Below are 22905 nucleotides of genomic sequence, written 5' to 3'. Positions count from 1 at the left end.
GGTACAACTTTATAGCATGGAAGGGGGTTCACAGAATCCCCGAGCAAAGGGTTCTCAAGTGCGAGGGAGAGGAGTAGGAGTTCTAATAAAATGCTTGTGCTTCCATACTTGGTTTGCTAGCAACACACTGATGGCAGCATTCTAAAATACTTCAAAGTAACTTTTGCAATGATCAGGCTGGATGCAACAATAACAGGCTTTTGGCTTTGTTGGTGTTTGCTTTTGCACTACAGATGAGCAAGAGCTGATACAGATTTTGTACTGGACATTTTAGCTGGCTTTTTTGTGCTCTGGGGTTCTGAAATGTTGCCAGCCCAAATTGGGCATCCTACATTTTTTTGGATCCATATAGCTGGATTTCTGAAAAGAGCTGCCAAATAATCAGTGTAAAATGTCCCCAAACAAATTGTGATTTAATAGACCATAGTAAATGAGAAAGCCTCTAGAAATACAAAAATTACACACTTCATAACCCCTAGTTCTTTAAGTCCCTAAATACATTGTGTGCAGAGATTAAAAAATTTATTTGCGCTGACAATCACAACCTTAAGAATCAGACAGTTATTGTTGCAGTCACCACTTTCTGTAACCCAGCCTGTGGGAGTGGCTCATTCTAAAAGCAATTCACCTGAGCAAAGACTCATTTTCTTTTTAATTAACCATTATTTTGTTAATAGTCATATTGCTGTGTTTAAAATCAGTATTTCATATGTTAAGAAAATTGATTTTCGTCTTCTCAAACAAGCTGAGGTGGTGAGGTGTTAGTGCTGCAGTTCTAATGGCTTGTTTGTAATACCTGAGAAGTTGTCAGAAAAATCCTTTCATTTGTGAGATGAAATGCAGCTCCTAAGTCATTTGTCTGCTTGCATATATCTCACTGTTTGCTTTACAGTCAATGGATAAATGCCATGGATAACACAGGGCAATAAAGTAGATTTATAGCACTGGGAAAACGAGGCATTCTGGCAATAAAAAATAATATAGGACCAGTCTCTTGGACTGTTTATTCACTAGGATAAATTCAGTAATTTCACAGAAGTTAATCTTTATTTTTAGTGATACAAATGAGGGCTGGCTCAGACTTCTATGTATAAGAAACCTGATTCCCCTTGTGTGTCTGCATGGGGCCAAGATAACTGGGGTGAACAAAACAAGAAATGCCATGAATTTTCTTCCCTCCTGGAAGTTAATCTGATGTTACTGGAGTTTTTCATCAAAAATTTGACATTAGGCATTTCTCATTTCTACCTCCCAATTTCCATTTTGTGGCTGACACTGGTTTATTGTTTCCTTGTTTGCATCTCTGTATCCAGTTCCTGTCACTTGTCCTATATATAGATTTTAAGCACTATGAGGCAAAACTGTCTTTCTGGTTGTGTAGTACTCAGCATAATGAACCCTCAACCTACTTCTATGACCCTTAGATGCCAAAGCAATGCGGATACTAATCCGAATATGAAGTACAATACCTCCATTCCTCAGTGCCCACTTAGGTCTAGCAAACCTGCCATAATTTGGTCAGTATTTGCAAAGTGAATAACAAACAAGGAACCTCCATAGTAAGGTAAAGGAGAAAATATGATTGTGAGAGCAATAGACTTAACTGATTTCCATATTTTTTGTCACAGCCTCCATGGGTGCCTGCTTTTCCGTCACTAGAAGGTTCAGAGTTAGTTCGCATGAGTTGTTTAAAGGCCAAAGGACAAAGCTTTAGCAGGCTTCAGTGAGCTGGGCAGGGAGAAATTCAGGAAAAGGCAAACACACATCTACAAAAAACCCCCCAGAACCCTAACCAACCAACCAACCAACCATAAACAACCAAACCAAACAAACAAAGGATTAAAGGATTACCAGAAATTGAAGCAAATATCATGGCAAGTGGTTCATTATGTCCCTGACAGAGGGTTTTGGGGCGAGCCAAGCCCTCAGCTGTACAGTGGCACCTCAAGCTACTTGATTCTGTCTTGCTCTTTGTTGTGCCATTCACCCACTCTGGGACACCCAGCTGGGCCTCCAGCTCACAGCTGCAGTCTTCAAACGCTGTCTAGGATTCATTCAAATGAGCAGATAAGCATTAAAAGTCCCACTGCAGAAAGTGTATAGGTCCTGCCATGTCTGTAGGAATAATCTGCTATCTAAACCTTATCCCTGAAGACAAGTCACAGTTCTGAGCTTACTTTTATTCCAGTGTTTCCATGGTGCCTTTGAACTGATTCCCTTAATACAGTCATTGCTCTGTCCTCTCCAGGCTCTTCTTTCTTTAATATTTCAGTTTATCTGGGATCCAGTAGCCCTCTGGGGCTTTATGGCAGTGAACACTCCGTGTATTTTAAACTATTGGTTCTAGCATGTTTCTACAAATTAAAATTCCACAAATTACTGCAAGGATTCTGCTTTCATTTAATGGTATTTCTGATAGAAGAATTTGGCCTTTAATCCTGTGTCCCTCAGCTATACGCTGGAGTTCTCATCTACTTCAAACGCAATTACAGTTATCTGTGCTATCACAGAAGCTCTTTAAAACACTTGTCCTGGGGTCTCTGGTATTATATTAATGAGAAACAAGCAATGTAAGTTAACAGAAATACCTGAGTTCGTGAAAGTCATCTCACATTCTCATAACTTAAAGGGTATTGCATGGCTACAAAGTGCTTGGAGCACTCCAGTCCTATCAGCCAGAGGTTGGCCCCTGGGTTCAGTAGACAGTTTGCCAATGTTCCCACATCTGACTTCTTTCCATTCATTTGGCCCTAACGGTAGGCCAACAGAGCACCCTCTACTGTGAATATTGAAGAAAAATAAAAACTTTTTCAATTCCCTCATTGCTCCTGATTTCTTCCTAGTGGAGCTGTTGGCTCATTAATTCTCACCTTTGTGTGTTCCTCATGTGTATTCCTATGTTGTTGCAGTAGATAAAGTCTTTTCACTGAGCACAATGTCAGAGGCATTTCAGTATTTAATGGCATGATTCTAGCTGGTATTTCCTTTGTGTTCTTATTTGTTGACTGAAAAGCATTTTTTACAATGTCAGTATAAGAAAAGGTGAATAATATAGCCAGTGTAGAGGAATTAGAAATTACCTGTGTTTGGAATCTCTCAAAACACATTAATCTGGCAGCCCTATGAACCTCTCTCCATCTGGTTGGTTGTAAAAAAGGCATGTGAGGTGAGTTATACAGGCACTTCTGATATGTTAAATAAGCCAACGTGGGGGCTTCTTAGCACCAACGTGTGCACGCCAATTATGTATGGATGCATGGTGCTGAGAAAATACAGAAAACCATTGGATTTACACTACCAAATTTGTTTTATATGCACATGAAATTCTGCGGGATGAGCTTTCATACAGCTGATGTCACATCGGGAAAAAAATGTTGTAAATTGTTTAAATTCAAGGCTTTTAAAAAAATTCTCTGTGTCATATTCCTGTGTATCTCCTTAGGGATTCCTAACAGCCATGAGGCAAGAGACAACTCGCATGAATTTAGCCAAAGGGTGGGAACTCGACAGTGTGGTTTTGTACAGTGAAGTGACCAAGATGATGAAAGAGGATGTTGTTGGCCCTCCTCCTGCTGACATCGGTGGGGTTTACATACACGGCCTGTTCCTCGAAGGGGCAGGCTGGGACCGCAGGAACAGTAAGCTGATCGAGTCAGCACCAAAGGTAAGGATCAAGTGAGTGTGACAGGCTGTGGCATAATGCAAGTGCTCAGGGAAAACCAGGAAGTATGCTGAGTGCCTGCAGCAGTGGTTTCACAACAGGTTTTAAGAGGGTAACCAACACTGGTGGCGCTGGGAAGAGGAAAGACTCTTTACCCACCAGAAGTGAACAGAAAGGCTTCTGTCAGAAAATTAATTTAGGATGCATAGCACTAGAGCAGACCAGATGCTGGGCTTCTTGGCTTCAGGGGCCCTAGCAGCACAGTTATGTTTGAATAAAATAGTGCAACCTGTAGTCAGTCTTCTTTTGACTGACCAAGGGGGACCTTATCAAAGCTTCCAAAGCCCTGGGCTGGATTTGATATGGAGGTCAGTGTTTTCTTGACTAGAAATCCCTAGTGTTTGTTTTATAATATGAGGAAGAGTATTAGTTCTGGGCTTATGCTCAGTTATCCATGCATTGAGTTACATTTCGCTGATGTGACTAAGCAGATTTAAAATCTAACTACGGAGTAATGATTAGATACTGTAGTCACGGTCCAGGGAAAATTGACGTTGTCTGCACTGGTACACTTTTTCCAAGTCAGTGCTAACTGTCCTGGAATTGGAATTGAGGTAATTCCTGTCCATAGGTAAAACACTTCTGTGTCTGACTGAGAGAAAAGTTTTCCAAACCAAACCTTGCCAGGTGTAACTTCTGTTGCTGGGTTTGTCAAAAGACCCCTTCAAACATGGAGTTTACTTAAGTGCTCTGGAGTGTTCAGCAAGGTTCCATGTTGCTCTTGGATTTGGGTCTGTTTTATCCCCTAACAATGAATACTTTATCTTGGTGGAAGACCTGAGGGGACCTAGCTTGGATAAATACCCAAGAGGCACCTTGGATCTTAGAAGCTTCACTGTCAGCAGTGCAGAGGTAACAAGGAAGGTTGCTGGTTCCAGCTTGGTTTTTGTAGCTCCAGTCCTGCCATTCAGGAAAAAGGAGGTGGGGTAAGAATGGGAAACATCAGTGAAAGGGGCAAAGGAAGGGAAAAAAGACAGTGGTTGCTGTCCCTCCTAGAACCACCATGCCATTTTTCCATCTGCCTCCACAGCATGCAGTTTTCCAGATTTCTACTGCTTTCCTTTGCTTCCACCAGACTTCCTGATGGCTGTCGTCCCTGAGCTGCCACAGGCTTAAAGTTAGTGTCAATGCAGTAGTGAGTGTAAGACTTGAGTTCTCACGTGTACGTCTGCTGAGGTGCTGGTGCTTTTGCTGAAGGCCATCACTGAATCTAGTTCTGGCATTTAGAATTCAGGCACCCTATTCTGCTTCTCTAATGCCGAGCCCTGTGTATGTTTTAACATTCTCAGGTGCTGTTCACAAGCCTTCCTGTAATCCATGTGTATGCTGTTAGCACAACAGCGCTGAATGACCCCAGGAAGCAACATGGAAATGTGTACTCCTGCCCTGTCTACAAAAAGCCTCGGAGAACAGACCTGACATACATTTTCTCTTTGTATCTGAAAACAGTGCAGAATCCTGATCATTGGACTTTGAAGGGGGTTGCAGTGCTCTGCAGTTCAAAATAAGGACAGACAGCTATGAAAAAATGAACCATCAAGTAGGATTAAGCTGCAGCCAGTATGACTTGCATTGTTATTGTCAAAGTGGTGGCTACCTTCTCACAGGAGGGTGGGAATTAGCAGGTGACACATAGAGATTATTTTAGTTGCACATAGATCAGCTTACTTTGTTCACAGCAAAAATACTAAATTTATTTATCCTGGGAATATCAGAGGGAAAACAGCTGCAGGTGTAAATTTGGCAACTGTTATAAAGCAAGTGAGAATATAATCACCTAACTTGCTCATAATGGAAGCACTATGTAAAAAAGTGCTTGTGATAGTGACAACTTCTCTGACATCTTATGGTGGTTCTTTTGTAGATGCTGTCTTTCTTCTTATTACAAGAATTTTTCATAATATAATTATTTTCAAATTCAACTTTGTAGTTAAAATCTTACAATCCATAGCATTAGTAAAGCTGTAATGACAAGATAATTAAATGCATGGTAAAGCATCATGTTTATCTGCATATATTTCAATGCACAGTTCCTTTGATTTTGCATTTGTAAACTTGCTGGGTGGTTTTACTAATGGCTGCAACCATTTTCTTGAACAGTCCCTTTTTAATGTAAACAATCATAGAAACAGGAGTGTTTGTCTTTGCACAAGAAGTGCCCTTTGCCCCTATTAACTAATTTCTAAACTTATATCCACTTATAAGGAAGGTGTGCACACCCCCCATTATTAGCAGGAAAAAACCACATCCGAACACGAGTTTGGCTCTGCTAGTGCTTGTTCCATTTGCATTAGCGCCTGAATCCTGCAAACTCAAACCTCTTAACTCCTTTTTGTTCTGTATTTTGCATCAGTTTAGTTTTAAAAAAAAGAAGACAACACACAGGCCACATTTCACCTGAAATGGTTGAAGTATTTTTGCGTTAAGCACCACTGCTGTCTACCCTGTAACTGAAGGATGATTGATACTTCTCTTTTAATAGACAGGAAGCTATTGGCAGAAAATGTGTTTGGCTTTTTTCACTAGCACAAATTCAAAGCAAAAGAAATTTTTGTTGGGTGATATGAAAGAAGGACTTGCAGTCAGGACTTTGTTAATATTTTTTTTCTCCGTGTAAACATGGAGATTCATGTTTCTCCATGTAAACACTTTCAATTTTTTATAGCAAGTATCTAAGAAAGTAGTTCATTCCTTCCCATAACCTATTTTACTCTGCAGTTAGCAATTGTGGGGCTCTTTCCATGAGGAAGTTTGATATTCACACTCACACCCACAACGAAGTACAGAGTGCCAGCTTTCTTCTTGGAAAACAGAGCAGACGGGGACAGGGTCCTTTCTTTCCTCTGAGCTAGGAGCAACAGTGCCGGCAAGATTATCTTTTCAAGTGAAACCAACTGTTCAAAAAATACACACCAGACCTCTCTGCAGTGCAGCTGTATGTCAACCAATTTCATTGAGAATTTTGTTTCTGAGAAGGCTGAAGGATTTGGCTTCATGATCATTGATCTTGGAAATTATGAAAAAGATGGGGGAAGGCTTCAAGCAGCAAAGGGCTGTGCTGCTACACAGAAATTGAGGTCACAAACCATAGTGTTTTCTGCCTTTATGAAGGAAAATGGAGTAATTTAACTTTGATCTCTTGGTACATGTAGAAGTCAGGTCGGTAACACTGATAGTAATTTAAAATAAAAAGTGTACATTGAAGTACTTTGCACACCTGAAGAACTCGCTGCTTGCTATGAAAACAAATCATCCTCTGCCCAATTGAAGCTAGAAGTAAACATTAAAAAAAATATATTTGATAGAGGTTATATCTGGTGCTACATTATAAGCTCCATGGAAACTGCATCACTTCTTTTCTTTGTCAAATAAAATGAGAAAATTAAATGCTATATGAAGAAAATCTAGAGGCAATGATGTTCTAGCACTTAGTGTTCTGCTGTATAAAAATGCAAAGAAATAGCTTATTTGAACATCAATGTTTTCATTTCAATAACTAAACCCTGTTTATCAGTTTAGGAAAACGCCAAATCTTGCAGAACAGAATGCAGGCCATATTACTGAAGAACCAGAAAAATCATACAGTATTTCACTGAAGATAGCCACAGTTTTATACTGAACTGAAGAAGAACATAAAGTCACTTTGTTCCAGAAAGGCTTCTTATCACTAGCAAAAAACACCGAACAAAACCGTCAGTGTCTCCTATAAGCAAAACACTTTCTTTCCTTTTTGCATGTGATTACAGTAGAGTGGAGATGAACAATTTACTGCTGACAGAAATGTGTTCCTTTCTCTGTCTCCTTCTCTTGCTCTATCCTGCCCTTCCACTCAGTGGAGTGCTTCCAATCTGACAACATTAATTTGATTTGAAATGTCACTAATATAGTAAAACATTGACCTTCCCCAACCAGTGTTCCCCTAGTTACTATTGCTAAAGCTGTTTCACTTCAAGCGGGATGTACACCAGACTAAATGAAAGAACTGGCAGGCAGAATACTTGAAATCAAACTAATTATATTTAAATGATACATTAACAATTAGCTGGAAGTCCTCAAACAATGTATAGAGATAACCAAGTTATGCTCTTCTGTTAAAATGAATCCCATATATTAAATACAATCATACAGCTTTTGGCAGTATTGTACAAGTTTCACACACATAGTAATGACTAACATTGCTTTAGATAAGTGCTTTGAAGGCAACTCCATTGAAGAATGAAGAGAGCAATACAGTCCTGCACCCCCTGTCAGTGTAGCAGTCGTGTTTACAAACGTATCTGATGTCAGGGCACTGGCTCCCGAGAGTTGCAAATAAACAGCATTCCATAGTCCAAAGGGTGTCTGTCTCATAATCCCTGAGGCTGTGACTGGTCAATAATGATGATGATAAGAAAAAAAGAATTGGGTTATGGATTGGCTCTGTACATCTGTGACTTTATAGAATAGATTTTAATTGCAGTGAAGCTCGGAAAAAGCACAGAGAGTGGAAAACAAAACAATTCCCTTGTCTGGTCAGTTATGCTCATAAACACTATGATCCTCTGTAAAGAGTAACAGTTTTCTAAAAGCTCTCAAGGAAACCGTAATCATAATATTCTAATTTTTCTCTCTATTTATCCAGAACCCATACATTCATCTTATTCCACTTTTACTGCTTCATATCATTGCCTTTCTCACAATCTCATCTTTCCAAAACATGAATAAGATACCTTCTTCCCTTTTCTTCCTGCTGTTCCATATTTAATGTATCTTCTTTTTAATTCTTACTCCATAAGTGCACAAAACACATTGCTTACTTACAATTAACCTTCCTGTTCCAGAAGTCTGGAAATAACCTGTAGTCATTTCAGGAGCTTCTCTTTTCCACTGAGAAAAAACACAATTTACTCAAAGCCCTATAATTCCTGCCACATTTTTTCACACTGTGGGTAAAACAGGAATATGCTCTTCCTGCTTTTTCTGTGAGGGCCCTTAAATGATAATATTTGTACAGCTAAACTACATTTTACATAATTCTTCCTTTTGCTAATATGAAGTAATAGCTTTGTTACTGTTTTCTGATTAGATGAGTTGGTATAAGATAATGGAAATACATTTATACTGTTGTACATAAAACAATGAGAGTGATTAGGCTGTAAAGTGACTGCTAGATCAATCTTGGAAATGCAGCAGATTCCTATCTCCCTTTGACATTTGGGTTAACGATGGCTATCGGCACACACAGAGACACAGGGGGAGCCCCTTCATTCAGTTTGCATGGCTTGACTTTTGTCAGGAAGAAAACACTACAGACATCAGTGTGGATGGCAGAACAACACCAACACGGTTTGTGATATAACACAAATTCACACATTTTTCTAAAGCTGAGTGAGTACATACTGTGTTCCCTCTTGCTCAGTGAGGACAGTATGGTGTGTTTGCTCATTGACTCCTTATGCTGATTGCTTTAAGTCTAGCAAAGGGACGTCATCATCACCTCCTCCTCCTTCTTTTCTTTCCTGCTTAAAGACGACTTCTGGGATAGTCACCCCTATTTCAGTTGACTGGGAAGCAGCTTTGGTTGCACTGTTCTTGTCTTTCTTTACCTTAGTGATCACTTCTGTGTAAGAGATTTCTTCGGTGAAGGGCTCTGCTGATGGGAGCTCAGAGGTGATGTGTACGCTGGCTTCCGGGATCCCCTCCTGACCTTCGGCTCCTGTTCGTTCTTTATTTTTTTTATGGATCTTGAATGTCTCCTTTGTCGGAGCAGCTTGTGAAATGGTTTTCTTGATTCTTACCCCAGATTGTTTCAGTCTCTCTCCTGACTGCCTGATTCTCTCTCTCCTCTCAGGGGTCACTATCCTAGTTTGAAGCCTGTTTACCTTCTTGCCAAAATTTTGTCTTGTCTTTTGGATATTTTCCCTTGAAAATGCCTTTTTGATGTCATCAATGCGCCTCATGCCTGATTTCTTGAACTTGGTTGCTTTGCTTTCTTCGATATAATATTCTTCATCAGAAGACAGATCATCAGGTGGGAAGAAATCATCCTCTATAGTTTCACCTGCTGTCATCTCTTTGATAACAGAGAGAGATGAAGGACACTCGGTTTCCTCCTGTGAATGAAAGCAGAGAGTCATGTTCCAGCGTGTTTCAAAAAGATGGTGATTCAATTTTTTTTTTTTCTGGTTGGCTTGCAATTAATTAGTGGAAATATAATACTGTAACAAAGTAAGGTAGGCTTGTACCATCGTACTCGATCTGTGCATAACACAAATGGCAAAAGAAAACTTTGCCAAGTTCTGTAAAGATATTATATGCAGGATTAAAGATTTCTTTTCACTGTGGCTCTACCTGAAATTAATTAATGCAATAGTCCTATGGGTACTGGCCTCTAATGGTTTTCAGAGCAGACTTGTCTAGGTCTTTTTTTTTTGGGAGCTTATCTGCTCCTCTGGATTGGACCTAGATCCATTATTTCTCGCTGATAAAAGCACACACCCTGTGGACAAAAGAGGCTCTTGGGCTGGTGTCAGCTCTACACTGTCCAAGCAAATGCCTCAATGATATGAGTAGCTTCAGTCTACTACTATTACCAAGACAGTTGTGCATTTTTGACTATTTGGAACTTAGCAAACACTTTCCATTGCTGCCCAGAAGGGGATGAACCCCAACATATCAACTTAGATGTGCTGTCTGCACAAGGGGACAAAGTCAGTAAAGCAGGGAGATGGTTTTTGGTAAACCCAGTAACATTCAATTCACTCAGCACCTGTACCATCACTGAGGTAAACTTGATTTGTTCCATTTGGAAATGTATGATATTCCTGAGCAAGCACCTTTGTCTCCTGTGGTGAGTTTGGTGGCCTGTTTGGGAATGCAGAATTATATATTTAGATCACACATCTAATGTGTGTCAGCTGCATGCTTGGAAGTGGTGACTATCCTAGACACCTTAGCCCTAGGAATTCATGCAGCCTCTCCAAAGAAAAATTGCTAGAGGCTCAAAGCTCAAAGACATGGAAGACTTCCAAAAACTGTCCACAGTAAACAAAAAATTTGCCTAGAATCAGCTAGTGGTTAGGGACATCCAAAAAAAAAAAAAGGGACGAAAGCTTACGGTGATGAAGGATTTATCTGAACAGGGAGAATCTCCTAAAAAAGTTGTTTCCCTGATCTGCATGGACAGTATGAATTTGTGGCTCAGTGTTAGTGAGTTACTTCTACCTAGAAGTGCAGTGTATGCAGAGTAGAAAAATTGTAACTTGTAGGAGGTGTATGAGGTGGACAATGCCACCTCCTTCTTCCCCCCCAGGTTTTTCCATGCACGTGCGTGTGCTATTCTCCCAGGAGGAGCAGCCCTTTGGGGTGCAAACAGGTACAGCAGCTGTATTACACTCTCTAAGCTGTTTCCCATTAGTACTAACCACTTCAGGTGATTTCTGAGGCCTGACAGTGTCAGGACTCTACCTCAGTATTACCATCCTCATGTAGAAAATATTGAGGCTATGAACCCATGAAATTTTGCTGTGAAGTTGTTTCCAGCCAAAAAGATGTCTGTCATTTTTCACAGTGACTCATTAGTAGTGAGTCGTTATTTTACTGAGTGCTAGAAATACATAAAATAACATACACTGAGCTATTTGACAGATAAAGCCCACTTAAGGGTCCCTCATCGTGCCTTGGCTTCTATAAAAACCCTCTAGTAAAATAGTGGTTAATGCTTAGAAAAAATAGGGACAAATTGTGTTACATTGATTACAGCAGAATGTTATTCAGCTCATCTATCAAAAACAGCAGGAACAAAACTACAATGTTTTGCTAATAACCATCTTCATTAACATGTGCAAATTAACATTAATTATATAAAGACTTCTACATATAAACATAATCTCTTTTTTTTTTTTTCCTGAAAATTAACTAAAACACAGCTGGATAATAATTCCTCAAAGTTTTTAAATTACACCCCACTCCTTCAACTGAAATGGTAACAAAAATATTTCCAGAACGAATATTCTAACATTTCAGTACTTACAGAAATGAATACAATATGGGGAGATGAATATGCCTTTCATATGAAGATTACTTTTTAAAAGGAGGGAAGGCAGAGAGACTGTTTTCTCTGCAATATTTAAGTTGTCTTCCTTAGGAAGAAGAATTGGTCTGTGCTTTTTGTCAACTGCTAGATTTTTATTTATTTAACTTTATGTATTTGCCTTTAGTCTGTTAGCTGAAGAAGAGAGCACTTTAGCTTTCATACACACATTAGAATTAAAAGTTATGGACAAGAACATGTGAAATGAAGATCTTGTAGATGAGACACAGAAACTAGAGCTGCAGATCCTGAGAAATATTTTCATTCTCCTACAGACTCGCAGCATAAACTTTGCCAGATCTTTTATTTTCTTCTTTTCCTTGGTGTCTGCACACATCTTGCAGAATCAAATGTAGCGAGGCAAAACATTAGTGTGAGTTTCTATCTCCTCTCACGATTTCTGGATGTTACCGAAGTGGAAAGTATTAGTGCACCTGTCTAGCATGTTAGGAAGGTTTCAGAATAAAAATACGGTGATTTAGTCTCTGTAGGTGAGCTTTTTCATCTGCTTCCTTTCTCTCTCCTGCTCCTAACTCATTTCTTCTTATCACTAGATATCTGTGGGGCAGAGAGAAGAGAGGAGCTCATCCTTCCTAAGGCAGGAGGAAGATGCTTTAGTACCAGGTGGGAAACAGATGGAGTCAAAGCATATAGCTACCAGCTCCTTTATAGGCTCACTAAAACCAACGACCAAACACCTACTGATTTCAGCAGCACAGAACAAAGCCCTAAACTGGGTGAGAGCTTTCTCCTTTTTCTAGAAAGCAGATGGGACTGGGAATAGCAGGACTGGGCAGTCCAATGTTCAGGAAGGATGAGAAGGGAGTTGAGCCATCGATGCTGCTGCTTGCAAGCTTTTTGTTAAAATTCTGCTTAAGCATTTTGCTACGAAGAACTTGTACCTACCACCACCACCACCTCATGGGAGGTAAGGGAGGATCTAAAATGAGGACAGGAGATTATTTCACAGTGAAAGATTATACCAAGCAGTCAATTATTTTCAACATGATTTCTTGAGGAAAGAGGCATGCAGTCATATGGGCTGTCTATTGATTAATACATAGGACATGTACTCTGCTTGTCTTGTCTACTGACAAAGACCAAACACATGCACAGGCCAGAATCCAAACACAAATCTATGGAAGCTGAGCATTCCTTTTCCCTTTCATCACTCCTCCTAGAAGGAGCACCTGCAGAGGGTGCTCACACTGGTCCTGGTGTGTTTGTTGGCCATAATTGCTCATTGGCCATAGTCTCCTGAAAAGGTATCCACCTCTCAACACAATGGAAACAGACCTTTCAAACAGAAAAATATTTTTCCTTATCTTCCAAGAAAAAAGTTGGTAAATCTGTCATGTAAGTGGTTGATTTGGAAGTTGTCTTGGTTTGTACAAGAAATGTAACACACATGCTTATATTATGCATCTCCCACCTTCTCACACTTACATGGTCCCTCCACTAATGCAGAAACATTTGGACATTTTTCACCAATTTGGGAATGGATCTGGGTTCTGACACAAAGAAATAAGTGCTCTTCTGTGAAGCTGGCTCTGTTTTGAGTCATTCTACCTGTTCCCCCAAGCTGACATCTATTCTGAGCAAACATGCCATGGCTCAGGTACCTTGCATGTAGATCTGAATCTTGTAAGGGGACAAGGATGCTAAGAAGAGGGCTTGTGTGTTGTGAATGGGTGTAGGAGGAGAGAGGGGAGAAAGGAATCAGATTAGATGTTGTGTTGAAACTGGAAATGTTTTGGAGAAATGCATGGGTGTCAAAGGAAATGAAGCCTGAAAGGAAAAAGACTTCAGGTTTTGTGGTAGCAAAGGAGAGACTGAAAGCACTGGTTGAATGATAAGGAAAAATCCTGGAGACTTTTGCAGTTGTAGTTGCAGGGTAGTTAGATCCACTGCTTAAGAAAAATCTTTAACAGACAAAACTTAAAGGTATGACACTGTAACAGTGCAAGTGCACAGTTCAGGAGTGGCTGGTGAAGCCCATGGCACAGTGAGTTTGCTAAGAAAGCATCTAAAACCTGAATTTTTTTTTCCTATTTTTTGAGTATTTAACCTCTCAAATATGCCTAGCCAAAGAATTTTGAGTTCTTAAGGGCCTGTCTGAATACAAAGTAAACATGTAAGTAACCCTCAGCTTTGAGGAAGAAGGCCCGCATGGCATTGATTGGAACAGATGGCTCCAGGGGCAGACAATATTGAAACCCGATGAAGTCTGACTCCATCACTGGCATTTTCACCCTCTGCTCTCATTTCAGTTTAATTCACAATTAGAAAATTTTCAAGGGGACATAGCCTGTGTCCTTCAAACCCTCCTTCTGCTCTTCAACCTTTCCCTTGGCTTCCAAAATTCTAGCTGCTCAGCACCCATGGGAGGGAACAGTGACCAGTTTGCAGGCACTGCTGGCATCTTGTGACCACAAGGAAGGGATCAAAGCAGTAGAATGTTTTTCCCCATAGGATATAGTAAAGCATTTATGAGAGAAGGCTAATGCACCTGCTCCTTAACCATGCAAAGGGAAAGGTGCTGACTTCTCCACCTCACTGAAACCTTAAAACCAGTAGGTAAATAATCTTAAATGTGGCAGTGCCTCTCATCAACAGTATGAGATTCTCAAGGTGGCAATGCTCAGATAATTGAAATCCGCAGGGGAAAAGAGGCTGTTTCAGAAAGTGCCTGCTTGATAACCCTGCCTGCACAGTCAGGCTCTCCTCCTCTCTGGGAGGAGAAAGGGGGAAATGGCAGAGCAAATTGTTTAGCAATGTCTCAGGTATTTTGCAGCCATGGTGTCCTGGTAAAGATCAGGTTGGCTCTAAAAGCAGCCTTCACTTACTGCTGCACTAAGGAGCCAAAGGGGGCTGCTGGAAGAACATCATGCCTTCAGCAAGGACTGTGAGGCTGGGAAAAGGAAAAAGGGTTGTTGAAAAGATTCCCTCACAAACTAATTAGCTAAATTTCCACTCTTTGGGAGTACAGATGGGATCAATAATTAATTGCAGCAGTACTTTTATTTTCCTTAAGAAAATGTGTGTTTTTCGTTTAGAGCTCACTTGATTTGCTAAGTGATACAGCGACATAATGTCACTGTAAAACAATACTTAGGCTTTAAGTACATCAACACTTTTAATAATAGTTTCAGTAATAATTTTATTATACCATTTGAAAATAAAAAATAATTGAATATGAGGGCAGTTTAATGAATGCAGCCAATTCAAGAGCTTTACATCCCTTGTCCTTCCCTGGTTTTTGGCACATGTATTCTAGGTTTGTATTTCAAAACTCAAACTGGCTTCCAAAGTTGGCAAAGAGAAGAAAAGGTAATACACTCTATTACATGTAAATATTTGCTAGAAACGCTATAAACTGGTTTTGTGCTCTCTTTCCAAATAGCTTGAAAATGTAACTGTAAACAGCTTTAATAATGGCAACAGTTATCAGCTCTCAGCTATTACCTAATTTCAATCAACACTTTAGCAGAACAAAGCTTTTTTAAATAAAACAGAAAACCAGAATGACCAATTAATTAATTTTTTATATATCTAAAATAACACATATATCTATGAAATTGTATATTGTATATATATAAAATCAAGACTCAAAATGGTCCTAAAGAAACTGCTCCCAGCATAAGTAGGGAGGAGAGACTGATGAAACTCCATAACTTGGAGTCATTGTGTTGCACATGGAAAAGGTCACAGCAAATTATCTTTCAGCCTTGGGATGTGTGACAGGGAAAGTGCAGGTGACAATTAACATAAGCACAGATGGGTCTGGCTGGTGATCACTGGACAATTCTGAAGCAGAGCACAAAGCAGCAAAATGGTCAAAGGCTACCCAGCGCCTGCTCTGGCACAACTGCTGTGTCTATGACAACTGGTGATGCAAATGATGGGCAGCTTATGAGCAGGAAACTGCATTGCCACAATGTTTTAAAGAAATCATAGAAATTTGCATGTTGAATGAATGATTTGTTATTCAGACTGGTAGCCAAGGTAAACCAGCAAAACATCTCCTTGAAATTGTGCTCTAAATCAATATGAAACCACTGATGAATAACCAATTACAAATCATTCAGTACTTTTACTCATATTCTAACAGTTAAAAGTGAAGCTTTATAAATCTCAAGTGATCCCTTCATTTCTTCTGCAAATATGTCATTTCAGACTCTCTGCCAGCAGGCCAAAAAGCTGCTCAGATGAGAGTGAAATAGGATTATTTTAAAAGGCCACCTAAGAAATTTTATCAAGTAAAGTAGACAGAGAATAAACACTTCAGCATATAAGACTTTACAGCCAAGTGCTGTTGCTTGCATTTAGAATTATTTTTACACAACAGAAAACCAGCCTGGTCAGAACAGTGAACTCCCCTCATTTCTCTTTCCTGAGAAAAGACATCACATCCCTTTTATTTAAACTCTGACAGAAATTCATTAATCCAACCACCAGCATACAATGACTACAAAGGAACTCGGCTCATTCTCCCATTATCGTTGTCTGTAGCTTGCAGCAGTCAATGAGCAACCACTTCCCAGTTACACCACATCAGTGGATAAGCCCTTGGCTCCAGGCTACCACATGCTGCATAAAAAGGATGACTGCAGCTTCAGGGGAAAACAAAAGCTTCACACTTTCTCTGCTTTGCTATTGTTTTATGGAACTAGACCAGGGAATAGCTCTGCAGGTTACTTCTCAGGCTTGCAATCAAACTGGTGAAATCTCTCATTTCCAATTTTTCTGGAAGCCCATTGTAAGTGAAGGAGAAAAAGCATCACAAGGCAAAAAAAAAAATATTTGGTAATGTTTTGATTCATTCATTCATCACATGGTGACTATTCCTACAAGTCAGCTAGACCAGGGAAGAGTTCTCAAGTACAAGTGAAAGCCAGTTATCAGGAGCTGCTGAACTTGTCTGCCCTAGCAAATGTGTCTCCATATGAACTCATTTCTGGTCAACCTTTTAACTACATGGGGAGAACAAATACTTATAACGTAGAAACTGTATCCAGAAGCAGATGTCTACAACAGGTTGGGGGAATCAGGTTCCACACACTTCCCTCTGCTTCCTTGAAAGGAGTATACAAGCCAAATGTAAAAACATCTGTGTTACTGATGTCTAATGCCTGGCAAGATGAGTCCTGTCCCAGATCCTAAACTTCCTGTTTGTGACTTCACATATTCCTTATCTCTGTTCCTGTGCTGTTTTGATCAACTTTACTCCTGTGCTAAAGGAATAATTGCAAGGTTTTGCTATCTTCAGTAGTGCTGAGAATATGAATCCCAACCACATGTCCCCAGTCAAGTCCATTCCCAAATCTGTGCCTCAGGAATGAAGGGTGCTGCCGAACAGCTGACTTGATGATCTCAAGGGATCTTTTGCAGTCTAAGTGATTCCATGATTCCATTCTAAGACACATACGTGCCCACAGCAGCCAGCCACAGTTCCTGGTGACAGTTCCAAGCAGCCTCTATGACCACGGAGAAGGGACACAACACAGGAGGCTCATGTTGTAACTGCGCTCCTCCGCTGACATGCAGGGCAACCACAAGGGAAGCCCTGGACAGCTGCATCCAGTGCAAATGTAAACTAAGATCAGCTGTTTCCACCACTCAGTGCTAATAGGTCAAGAAAAATCAATGGCAGCTCTGAGGACAGCCTGTCCCCTGTGAGGATCATCCCCAAGGAACAGGTCTGGGGGCACCAGACCAAATGGTGTTGAGTCAAGTTTATAATCTGGTATGAACACAGTCCTGTGAAATATGCAAGCTATTTTATTTTAGGAACACAGAAATAGCCCAACATCTGGGTTTATTATTATTATTTTTAAATTTTCCTTTCTCCTCATTCCTTGCAAACATATCACTAAAAACGCAGGTTTTTTTATCTGGTTGACAGCCTCTTCATGAGTGGCTGCTGCACAGCACGGGGCCAGCTCTGCACTTTGAACTGGAGCGCTGGGCTCAACACTGCAAACAAAGGGCTCTTGCGACACTCTCTGACACAATCCTTGGGTTTATTTTATTCTCTGTATTCTCAGCAAAGGCAATTACCTGTCCCAGCTGTAAAAATATTTATAAGGTTTCTGCCACAAGACTCCAACAAAGGCCCAGTGTCGCTGGTCTCTTGAGGCCAGTATTCTGCTGTCAGAGGTAGTCAGACAATTTGCACCATTTTTTTCCCATTAAGTTTTCACGCTCCACTTCAATAGGAATTTAAGTTTCTTCTCTTCCCATGAGTTCTAGAAGGCAGTTTTGTCCAGACCCTTTTGTCTCCAGGACTGGAGACATCCATTTATAGTTTCAGATCAGAGCTAAAACTACAGGAATTAGCACCATGTACACTCAAATTAGCATTATTCCAGCTGTAAAAGTAATTTGGTTTCTTGTCTTTATTTCTTTCTATGAACTGACAGCTTCTAATTTTGAGCACATTTTACTATTATCACACCTTTTCTGTAGCAAGATTTTTAATGAAAATATTACACAGTTGACAAAGACGGCCTTAGGAACACACTTTCAGAAACCCATTGCAAGCTTCGTTTCACATTTCAACACAATGCACTGACACCTGTTGTTTTTCCAGATTATCTGTTATGAGGTAAGATACCAGGCACATAAATATGAGAAAGGATAAGACCTCCCATGTTTCTGCAAAGCAGAAAAATGATCAAATATGAGCCACCTAGCACAATCTGCTCTGGGTGAGCTATTTAACTCCATGCTACTAAAGATTTTGTTCTGCAGGGCAATTTTTGAGCTTGCCATTCTTATACCCAAATGGTACCAAATTAATGGCAATCTCCTGAGCTCCTGACACCCTGATTTCTACTGCCACTTCAGATGAAAGTGCTTCGACCTCAGGTTTCCAGACTATTGTTCCCATCTTGATCTCACCATTCTTAGTGTCCTAGTCATTATAACCACAGTGGGCAGGAGAAGATACGTATATTTTAACTTATTTATGCATATTATCAGTGGCATACGCAAGGCTGCTTGTGTGAGCCTCTGCCCGTGTGTGCAGTGGAGCAACCACAGGGAAAAAAATCAGTTGTAACCTGATAGTGTAGGCCAGTCAAGCCATAACCTTACTTGGTTTATGACATGTCCACTAGTTTTAAATGTCAGACAGCAGTGAGTGAAACAAATCCACGTGTCCCTTCATAGAAAGCTGTTATTCATTTATAGTGCTTATGTAGTAATAATAGAAAAAAGGCCAGTAACATGGACTTTCTGGTACCTGTACAGTCCCATTTAAAGAGGGACCTGCAGAACATGCAGAAAAGCAAATGAAACAAGTTCTTTCAGGGTGAAAACAAAAAACCCCTTTAATTTCAGAATAATTTAGTCAGAATGATTTAAACTGTTAAATGTTCTTTGACTTCAGAGAAATGATAGCTCTTACAGCTGGTTATTCAGACTAATCTGAACAGAAATGAGCAGTGACCTGTACAATCTACAACATCCTTTTTATTCCCTGCTATAGTCTCAGGGCACATAGCATTCCAGGGTCAAAGACCTCACTAGAAAGTCTGAAGTAACCTGGCATTTTTAATCATGCAGTCAGCCTAGGGAGGAGAGCTGCCTGCTACCAAATCTTTTCCTCCACCACATGGCCTTCTAAAAACGAATGCTCTCAATTCCGTAATCATTCTGCTTAAGAATGATCACTTTGTCTCTTTTTAATGTGAGGATATCATCAACCCTTTTCATCATTGCTGAGGTGTCTTGGGACCATCTCCTTCAGCCAATGATCCTTTTCAACCTGCCTACTCCCTCCATCAGTGATAAGATCAAAGCTATCCACTTGAAAGAAAACCTTTAGTATTTAATTGGTGTTTTGTTTCTCCTCATATGCATGTACTCACCCATGTACGGATTCCATGGCAGCACCCACGGGTCATTGGCCCCATCACAATGTCCCAAACACCTCATCAGAAGAAAACCTCACTACAGAAGAGCCATCAATCACAACCACAGAGTAAACAACTTGGTTATATCCATTTGTAACATATAGCACAGGGAGCACCTTGGTTCCCAGACTCCTTCTCATCCTAGCCAAGCTCCAGTCATTCAGGTCTTGGCACTGCACACCACACTGTGCCTGTGGTGTAAATCAGCGGTGTGAAAATCACTGCACTTGTGTGAACGAGACTCTCATAAGTGTACCTGTGCCTTGAAGTTACAGTGCACTCTTGCCTACCGAGTGTGTTCCAGGTTTTGTGCAGCGCTGCAGCTATCCCTCTCCAGAAAGTGTTAAATGGCGGATCCTAGAGGGATCCACATACCTGCCTCTCCTCTGGGCAAGTGGGAAAAGGTTGTTCAACCTACATTACAAAAGGGATGGAAGTTAAGGAGGGAGTCATTCATATTCTCACTGATAGTTCTAAACCACGGTAGGAAGAGGAAGCCAGAAAGACAACAAAAAATGCTGTTTCCCTTCCTGAAAAGTACCACCTAAGAATTAAACATACAGAATAGGGCGCAGGTCATTCTTGTCCAGCAAAACCAGCAGAGAGATCATAAACACCTACTGAAGGTGTTTCTTAGAGAAAGTATACATTGTGAGAGCCACCTTTTGTATGAAATGCCTAAAATTCCAAAGGCTGTTCTTTACACCTGCGTGTAAATCCATTTTGACCATATGTTACTGTATTTTTAAATAAACAACAGCTCAAGTCTTGCCAGCAGAAAAAATTGCATCATATAATGAATACTGTTTTAAGAACAAATGTTTTCAAAGCATTGATTCTGCTGCAGTCATTATGGTAAAGGCCCATCAATGAAATGACATTATGCTATTAACCAGAGGAGTCACAGAGATTTATTACCTTTAGCTGGAAAATTATTTGCAACCAAAAAGTGAAAGTGCCTGTATTCTATTCCAGGATGATGATGCAGCTTGCAATAATGGTAATAATAGGACAGATTGAGCCTGTACTTTTTACCGAACAACTATAGTAAGTAATCCAGTCAGAAAATCTGGGAGGCACAATTTGGCTCTATATGGTACTAACAGAACACTAAAGAGGTAATATTCCCTACCTTCAGCTTTTTCTCCTTTTTTCAGCTATTTTTTCCCCAGTAGTAGAAAATGAACTATTTAAGAAAGCTAGGTTATGGAGAAGAATTTGTCAGCGGTACACGGTGGTGAATAAGCTCAGTGAAACACATGGCTCCATTCATTGCAAATGAAGTTATTTATGTACAAACAGATGCAAGAGTAGGGTGTAAAGCTGAGTGATGGGAAGTGCATTGTGTTACTCATGAGGGGTGTTATTTTCAAGAACGCCTAATGAGGAATACAACCCATTTGAAAGAAGCTTTGGCGACTTGCTGGTAAAAAAGGAGCAACTATGCTTCTGGCAAAAGATCAAACACTCTTACTTTCTGCTGACCTGGGAAGCTGGGAAGTTCCAGCAAAGGCAGGATCAGACCATTAGACAAATGTGTTTCACAGCACTCATTGACAAGATCCCAGAACTGTCTGCGCTGTTTGTATGGATGCAAGCGAGACCATGCTGTTTCATGGAACTTCTTTTCAAACACAAATTTTTTTAAGTACAATGAACATCTTAGAATAAGGTCAGTGAAAGAAACTATAAGATTTCCTTGCCCACTGTGATTGAAAGAACAGTGCTATGTTAAACCATTTCCAAGGTAGAGCATGCAAGGTAGTATTTGCTGTCATGAAGGGTTTGTGGGTCTGAGCTTTAGTTTGTACATATACTGCTATACACTGAGACAATGAAAAAAGTCCCAATTTGTCAGCAGTATGAAAGCCTGGGCAATGATGCCAGTTAAACAAGCCATGCTTTGAAATTAGTGTTAGAAGAAAGTCTGTGTTTCAGGGAGCCTGAAAACACTTTCGCTATTTGCACTTCTACCTAATACGGTGAAAAAAATAACAGAGATGAATGTCAGGCATGATTTGTATGACAAGATTCACAGGGCCTGCCTCATATTACCTTTCAGAGAGGCAGCAAATAGTCCTTGCTGATCTGCAGTTAATCTTACACGACTGGCTCAGAAACCTACCCACACTAATAATAGACCCTGTGTGCTGCTGCCAGTAGGTTCATGCTGAAAGGCACTGGGGAGCACAGATCAACGTCAAAGAAAGCACAAAATAACTCCTATGTCGGACAAACCGCACCTTTTGCTTCATTAACCAGTACCTACCGGAAGTCACCATGGAGGTGGCAAAGAGACAGTACCACAAGAAATTAGGTTCATGGTTACCTGATAGATCACGACCCGGAATTTGTTTTTTCTCAGCATCTCCTCTTGTTTTGCTTTCACCTTCTGCACGCTGGTGTTCTGCCTCTCCACGCGCGCCCGCACCTCCTTCATGGTGGAGCTGACTTTGCGGGTTTTCTCCAGTAACTTGTTCACCATGAAGCCTGTATTGCCATGAGCCTGGGCAAGCTTTAAAATGTCAATCTGTATGGTCTTGATGGCATTTTCCATCTCCCTATGCTTCTCCTCTATCCTTTTCTGGCTTGCCTGTACGCTGTCAACAATGTTGGCGACTTTGTCCAGGACTGTCACAATCGTGTAAGCTGCATCTTGCTCTTCTTCCTCCTCAGTGGCGCTGGAGAGACGATTTTGGTGTGTTTTTTCAGCCTCCGAGGTGAGTTCACGGCGATCCATTTTGCCTGCCTTCAACCAGGTTGGAGGGAGGCGAAGTTTCGGTGATCCTGCCAGAATGATTCTGGCGCTGTTGCAGGGAGCCAGGGCGACAGCTGGCTCCGGCGATGCTCAAAGTAGGGCGTGAAACGCCGCTCCTGGAGCTTGGTCAAATACTTCTGACTACAAAATATCCACACATGATTGTTCAGATACTTTCAGCAACATGAAACCCCTAAAATTAGGAAGCAATCTGGAAAGGAACATACGTTTAAAGGGTCACGCTTCTGTAGTGATGAAGTTATTAGTGTTAATCCAGGAAAGTTAAGTAACTTGCTAATTAAGCAGGAAAGAAAACTTGCATATTTTTAAAGATCTACTTTTGTTTTCATGTTACTGGAGTGCTTTCCTCTGAGGGAATTCAAAAAGCAGTCAGGAAAATGAACAGTTGTTTTTTTTCCAGCAAAACAACTTCAGG

At 40.5% G+C, this 22905-nt stretch overlaps 2 protein-coding genes across 2 annotated transcripts in view; one reads left to right on the top strand and one right to left on the bottom strand.

Moving 5' to 3' along the window:
- The window catches only part of LOC104685832 (dynein heavy chain 5, axonemal-like), a 147599-nt gene extending 141877 nt beyond the window's left edge, over nt 1-5722 (top strand). The window contains exons 73-74 of the mRNA XM_019282583.3: nt 3443-3664; nt 5011-5722. Of these exons, the coding sequence (XP_019138128.3) occupies nt 3443-3664; nt 5011-5229 (441 nt within the window). The 3' untranslated portion in view covers nt 5230-5722. The remainder of the gene's footprint in view (nt 1-3442; nt 3665-5010) is intronic.
- Nucleotides 5723-7716: 1994 nt separating this feature from the next.
- On the bottom strand, nt 7717-22867 carry CAVIN4 (caveolae associated protein 4). Its single transcript, XM_010393879.2, has 2 exons — nt 22041-22867; nt 7717-9813 (listed from the first exon to the last, which is right to left on the bottom strand). The coding sequence occupies exons 1-2, from the start codon at nt 22449-22451 to the stop codon at nt 9154-9156; spliced, it is 1071 nt and encodes a 356-aa protein (XP_010392181.1). The 5' UTR covers nt 22452-22867; the 3' UTR covers nt 7717-9153.
- Between the last annotated feature and the right edge of the window lie 38 nt (nt 22868-22905).

The sequence above is a fragment of the Corvus cornix genome, chromosome 2 (assembly GCF_000738735.6).
Source record: "Corvus cornix cornix isolate S_Up_H32 chromosome 2, ASM73873v5, whole genome shotgun sequence".
In the NCBI taxonomy this organism is placed as follows: Eukaryota; Metazoa; Chordata; class Aves; order Passeriformes; family Corvidae; genus Corvus; species Corvus cornix.
The sequence above is the reverse complement of the archived record's forward strand: the minus strand, read 5'-3'. Positions and strand labels throughout refer to the sequence as shown.

Excerpts from the sequence above, each read along its gene's own strand:
- CAVIN4 (XM_010393879.2), bottom strand. The coding sequence starts at position 22,451 with ATGGATCGCCGTGAACTCACCTCGGAGGCTGAAAAAACACACCAAAAT. Across the intron at positions 9,814-22,040 it reads TCCGGGTCGTGATCTATCAG|GAGGAAACCGAGTGTCCTTC; the intron begins GTAACCATGAAC and ends TTTCATTCACAG.